The sequence below is a fragment of the Lycium barbarum genome, chromosome 6 (genome assembly GCF_019175385.1).
Source record: "Lycium barbarum isolate Lr01 chromosome 6, ASM1917538v2, whole genome shotgun sequence".
Classification (NCBI taxonomy): Eukaryota; Viridiplantae; Streptophyta; class Magnoliopsida; order Solanales; family Solanaceae; genus Lycium; species Lycium barbarum.
Window position 1 is genome coordinate 26,849,192 of NC_083342.1, and position 6,170 is coordinate 26,855,361.

General features: G+C 38.0%; 1 protein-coding gene across 3 annotated transcripts; it reads right to left on the reverse strand.

Moving 5' to 3' along the window:
- Positions 1–552: 552 nt before the first annotated feature.
- LOC132643665 (uncharacterized) lies at positions 553–4,661 on the reverse strand. Of its 3 annotated transcripts, XM_060360160.1 has the most exons (7): positions 4,127–4,661; positions 3,843–3,941; positions 3,385–3,667; positions 3,181–3,307; positions 2,806–3,093; positions 2,450–2,557; positions 553–1,177 (listed from the first exon to the last, which is right to left on the reverse strand). In XM_060360160.1, exons 1-7 carry the CDS (start codon positions 4,326–4,328, stop codon positions 728–730), a joined length of 1,557 nt encoding a protein of 518 aa, XP_060216143.1. In that variant the 5' UTR covers positions 4,329–4,661; the 3' UTR covers positions 553–727. The 3 variants fall into 3 exon arrangements, with proteins under 3 accessions (XP_060216143.1, XP_060216144.1, XP_060216145.1); XM_060360161.1 differs by lacking the exon at positions 3,843–3,941; XM_060360162.1 differs by lacking the exon at positions 3,843–3,941 and having other exon boundaries at positions 4,151–4,659.
- Between the last annotated feature and the right edge of the window lie 1,509 nt (positions 4,662–6,170).

Genomic DNA, 6,170 nt, shown 5'->3' on the forward strand with positions numbered 1-6,170 from the left:
GTCACTCCACAATTTACACCAAAAACTATTCCCTAGAGAATAAGAGGCGAATTCCTTAGACACTACTAAAAAAACAGCGTTTAGTGACGGACGTATTCCGTCGCTAATCAGCATATATCTGTTGCTAAACATGTGTTGCGACGGATTAGCGACGGAATGTCGTCTGTTGCGATTTTGCGCGTTGCTAACCTATTAGCGACGGAAAATTAAAATCCGTAGCAAACTTAGCGACAGAGTAGCGACGTATGAGATCCGTTGCACATTATAGCAACGGATTATTTTTGTTGCTATTGTTATAAATTCCGTGACTAATTTCATATTTCATTTCGTCGTTTTAGTAAATTAGCGACGAAAACCATTGTCGCTAATCCGTCGCAAAATATTGAATTATTTGTGCCTGCATTTAGCAACAATAGAATATTTGTCGCTCTAGCAACGACCAAAATCCGTCGCAAATCTGTCACAAATATTTTTCTTCTGTTTTTTTTTTTAAATACACCTGTTGAAACATACTAAATACAAATTAATAAATACCCTTAAAAATAACTGACATTCACATAAAATAATATTTATAAAAAAAGTTCAAAATAGATAGCGAAATCCCAATCGTTAAGTCCAAAACACCGACAACACCAAGCTATCAACTACCAAAAGAACCCACACATCCATCAAGTATTGTTAGTGCATAAGTTTGTTCTTTCCAACAAAAAGCGAATAACATAAAAAACTAATGCATGGGTGAAGGACTACGATCACCATCAGAAACTAAAGGATCAACATCGTCAACGTTGGCAGTAGTAGGAGGAGGCACTATGGGTGTCACAACTGATGGTTTGTCGACAGGAGTATTTGGATGATGTGATGGTGAAGAAATCACTCCGCGTGCCTTCTCAATAAATAAAGGAAGCAAGCGATCAGTCAGTGTAGGAATCAATCGCATCACTAACTCCTCCATATTTTCTGTAGGTGCTGATTGAGAAGTTGAAGGTGCTGCTGATGCTGAAGCATTAAAGGCAAAATTGACGCAAAGATTCGGCCCATAATAACTTTGTGCTTGAGATCCAAGACCATATATTCTTCTCTTCCTTGTTCCCCCAGCAGCTTCGTAATATGCTTCACATTGATCAATATCAGACTGAGACTGTGATTTTTCCCGTAATATTTCTTGATATCTTTCCTGTAATAATTAGTGAAATTAAAACATCAAGAATACTAACCATTCAATTTTACCAAATAAAAAGAGAAATGAATTCCAAAGATAAGAGAGCATATATTTATCCATTTTTCGTTGGTGTACAAGTAATACAGACTAACAGGCACAAGGTTGCATAAATGCAGCACTTGTTGCTGCTGCGAGTCAGCAGGGGAACGACGAACATCAATTAACTGCACAATTATGCTAAACACAGTCTTTATGCTCATCAGTTCATCAGTCTTAACAACATCCTAAGCCAGATTTCTATTCATTTATATCCAGGATTTCTTTCACAAGTTAAGCAAAGGATCATGCTTCATGGTTCACATGCTTCAGGTAAGAAAAAGAAGTCAAAGCTTGCAAAACAGAAAAAGGAGCATGCTAAGAAGCTGGTAGCCATCAATGAGCTCAAGAAAAAGAGAGAAGAAATGAAAATTCAATTGGCAAATAAGGAATTTTCAGAGGAAAAGGAAGAGACTTTCAGAAAATTGACTGAGAAGTATCAAAGTGAAGTTGAGTTCAGTCATTTTTCAGAACTACCAAGTACTGGAAGAAGGCTTATCAACATGGATAAGTTTCATATTCCCAACCTTAGCCATATTCCCAACCAAGTACTGCTATTGTATGGTTTTTAATGGGCAGTATTAGCTATGCTCATTCCTATTGAAAACTTGCAATATCTGGCTAAGTTTGACACATATAGTAATACAAAACTACATAGCATTACAACTACTGAGAGGAACAAGAAGCACTTACATATTGAGCTGGTTTGATGACACTGGTTTGTGGTTAACAGCAAACAAATGCATGGAAGCAAACCAAGTTCATATAGTGATAGGTGCTGGGCAATGATTCATAGCATAGAATTTGTTTATTGTTGTGCTTTTATTTTGACAGTGTTACTTGTACAGCTGATTGGTTTCGTTTGATATATAATAATAACCACTAAGCAACTTAGTCGTATATTTGACTGCAGAACACCAGACTATCTAACAGGATTCATAATGTATGCTTCACATCTTAATATAGGATCCTACATAGCTTTACAAACATATCACAACCATCATACCAGTGTTTATGCTAAACACAGTCTTTAGTTATCATTAACCACACCTTTACGAGACGTCGGCAAAATACTGCTGTTTACATCAGCTAGGTAAAAGATTCTCCATTAATTCTGAAATTCTGAAATTAGTTTACCACACCTTTACGAGTCATTAGTTTAATTCTGAAATTATAAAATTTTGAACCTACATGGACAGCTCGGGCACGCTCATCAACAAAAGATTCTCCATCATGATCATGTGTATGGACATGCAAATGTACCTCACCTGGTGTTGGATCTCGACCCTTTGTAACAGCCTATGCAAAAGTTACTCATTTCAGAAAATTACACCAAGAACAATAGCAGTATAACCAGCAATAGAAAAATATAAATAATTCAAGAAAGACAACAACATAGTAATCAAGAAAATATCAATATATATACCTAGGTAAACCAGAATCAAGAACTGCAAAAAACACCTTGAAAAACCAATTTTCAAGTAGTATTTTTCAAGTAGTAAATATAAAAAATTTAAGAGTGTATGAAAAGAAATATATATACTTACAAGTCTCTTGCGATGCTCCCCAATGCAGATAGAGCCACCCGTGTGAGTCCCGGCAACAACTTCTTTCCCTCCACAACGATTCTTTGCATTTATCTCTGACTTTTCGACACACTTAGGATCCGCCCAAAGTTGCAACCAGCGTTCCCACACATTATCAGACACATAATCCGGCTTAATCCTTTTTTGTTTAATTTTGCTAATGAAATTCCTATACTTTGTTGCTGCCTTAGTATTCCAATGTTTTTTTATTACACTCTCAGGAATCGAAGAGTCCCAATGGTATGTCTTCTGAAAATAGTTTATAAACTAATATTATTAGTATCCTAACTATAAAAGCTAATACACTTATAAAACGAATTATGATGAAAGTTATACCTTGAATTCCCCAAAATAAAAATTTCTAGTATCTTCCGAGACACCTTTCCAATTGATTCCATTGGGATCAAGTTGATTTTTGAAAGATGCGGATATGGTATTAGAGCATTCTTTAGAAGGTTCCAACCTGCATAAATTTGAAAATATTATTTCAAGGCCTACCACAAATTATATAAAAAAAAAAAAATACAAGCATGGACTAACCCTGCAGGAGTAAGAGTAACAAGTGTAAGTGTCCGCTGCCTACGACGACTACTGGACTCTTCTTCGCTGACAGTGTTGCTCTGGTTTGATGTACCCTCATCTACTGGGTCGCTCAGATCAGGTGTAATGGGAGATAATTCAGGGATGGTTGGGTTACTACCGTGATCTGACGCTTGAACCGGTGGCGTACCTAAAGTTTGAACATGGTTTATAGAATCTGGCCCACCTATGGAACTCGTACCACCTTGTTGAGGACTACCTCGACCTTTTCCTCGAGCGATATCTACAAAAAAATGTGGACGTGAGGAAATTAAAGCAACCATCAGTAAAGAGGTTTTTATACAAGCTGTTTGCAAGTCTACAAATATGACTAATCCTGATTTACAAAATCTGCAGCTTGTTACACAAGCAAACCTACAATTTATAGTTTCTATTATGAGAGGCAGTAATAAACAGACCTGAGGCTTGAACCGGTGGCGTACGTAAAGTTTGAACTTGGTTTATAGGATCTGGCCCACCTATGGAACTCGTACCACCTTGTTGAGGACTACCTCGACCTTTGACGTGAGGAAATTAAAGCAACCATCAGTAAAGAGGTTTTTATACAAGTTGTTTGCAAGTCTACAAATATGACTAATCATGATTTACAAAATCTGCAGCTTGATTTACAAAATCTGCAGCTTGTTACAGAAGCAAACCTACAATTTATAGTTTCTATTATGAGAGGCAGTAATAAACAGACCTGAGGCTTGAACCGGTGGCGTACGTAAAGTTTGAACTTGGTTTATAGGATCTGGCCCACCTATGAAACTCGTACCACCTTGTTGAGGACTAACTGTGGTGGGAATGGGAATGGTAGGCATGTTTGGACGACCAGTAGAATCACACCTTAATGAGGACTTTCCTACACGACCTCCGCTACCTCGAGCTCTGCCTCGAGCCATATCTACAAAAAAAATGTGGACATGGTTAAATCAGGTTAAGTATCACTGATTCTGGCACTGCAAATGAAATGGAAACAGTTTAAAAAAAAAATCAACTACAGTTAAAAAAAAAAAAAAGGACCTGCTTTTTCACTACTTGTGTGCCAAACAGGTTGCTGATAATGATTTATACAATCATTTACAATATATTGTATGTAGAACTTGATGGTTGGACTATCAAGACTGTTTTTCATGATCAGGGGCAAAATGGGAAATATGGTTTTATGGTGGGAAACGCTTGATGTGAAGATACAGATTGATGGAACCATGCATTAACAACTGTTATGGGGGGATAATTTCTTGACATCACTCATCACACCCTTCCCCTTAACAACTTGCTGCATATCCTTAGTTGCATACTAAGAGACCATGAAGGGAGTATCATTGCTGCTTACTCTATTCTACTTGGAGAGGATACCAATAACTTGGCTGCTCAAGCTGCTCAACAACTTTGAGAGTAATGCTGCTGGTGAGAGCAACAAGCTTCATGCAGTTGGTGCAAAGATGTGAAACTGCATGGAATCAGTGCAGATTCAGTAGTAAGCTTGGTGAAGCAGCTAAGAGCAACAATTCACAGTACTGGAATTCAGATGTACTGGAGAAAAGGCAAAATATATGCATAAATGCAGCAGTTGTTGCTGCTGGTGTGCATCAGAAAGGAAACACACACACAAACACACACACAAAAAAAAAAAAAAAAAAAAAGAGGCTGCTGGTGTGTCACTTTGCAGACTTGTTGGTTGTTGTTACAAGATGCATAAATGCAGCATTATTGCTGCTGCTGTGCATCAAAAAAGGAAAAAAAAGAAGAAGGAAAGTGAAGGCTACAGCAGTCACATGATCATCTTCAGCAATCAGTAACATGGTCAGTAACAAAGAATTGGAACCTGCATGCAGCAGTTGCTGCTGATGTACACCAGGAAAGGATGTGCTACTGCTGGGCACCAAAAATTGCTGGGGAAAAATCTGCAGATAATCGGATTCTCCAGGAACAGCTGCAGAACAAGTGCTTAGAGAACAAGGAACTGCAAGAAAGATTTGTCATCTTGAACAGCAGCTAACGCCAGTCAAGGCAGAACAATCATATTCCTCATCAGAAAGATGTGTATCTGATGAATATGTTGATGAGCTTAGAAGGAGAATTCAGTCACAGGATATTGAGAACGACAAGCTAAAGCTGGAACATATTCAGATTGCGGTCATATGCAAAAGAATTAGCATCTGCTGTTGAACTGAAAAAAAATTTAGCTGCTGAATCATATGCAGATGGTGCCAGGATGAAAATGATGTTGATCTGGCACGTAATATGCAGCTGAATTGAGAGGCATCAGTTGCAACTGAACAGCACAAGATGCAGCAGGAAATAAGTGCAGGAAAAAAAAATTGAAGTGGACAGTGCATGGCATTTGGTAAGGCAACATAAAACCAAGACTATGATGCTGCTTGGTTTTACAGTTTTCACCATCTGCTTATCTACATCAGAGGACATTATTGGCATTGTAAATAGGAATATCAAATTTGAGTTGTTCCATGAGATAGCAATTGGGAAAACAAGTGCTAGGAACACAATGCCTGTTTTAGTGCTAACAAGGGCCCTCTTGTTAGTGGCAGTGGATCCCTCACTCTAGCTAGCCTTGGATTGAAGAGTGAAGTTAAGACAGTAAGGGCAAGTGAGGAAATAAGCTCCAGCAGGATCATGGTGTCTGCAACATCAGGATCACCTTCTACTACTAGTTGAAGCTCAGATAGCTTAACACTACAAACTGGAAGCTCGTGGTATGAATGCTGCAGAATTACATGGTG

Excerpts from the sequence above, each read along its gene's own strand:
- LOC132643665 (XM_060360160.1), bottom strand. The coding sequence starts at position 4,328 with ATGGCTCGAGGCAGAGCTCGAGGTAGCGGAGGTCGTGTAGGAAAGTCC. Across the intron at positions 3,308-3,384 it reads GTTACTCTTACTCCTGCAGG|GTTGGAACCTTCTAAAGAAT; the intron begins GTTAGTCCATGC and ends AAATTTATGCAG. Across the intron at positions 3,094-3,180 it reads TTTATTTTGGGGAATTCAAG|AAGACATACCATTGGGACTC; the intron begins GTATAACTTTCA and ends AACTATTTTCAG.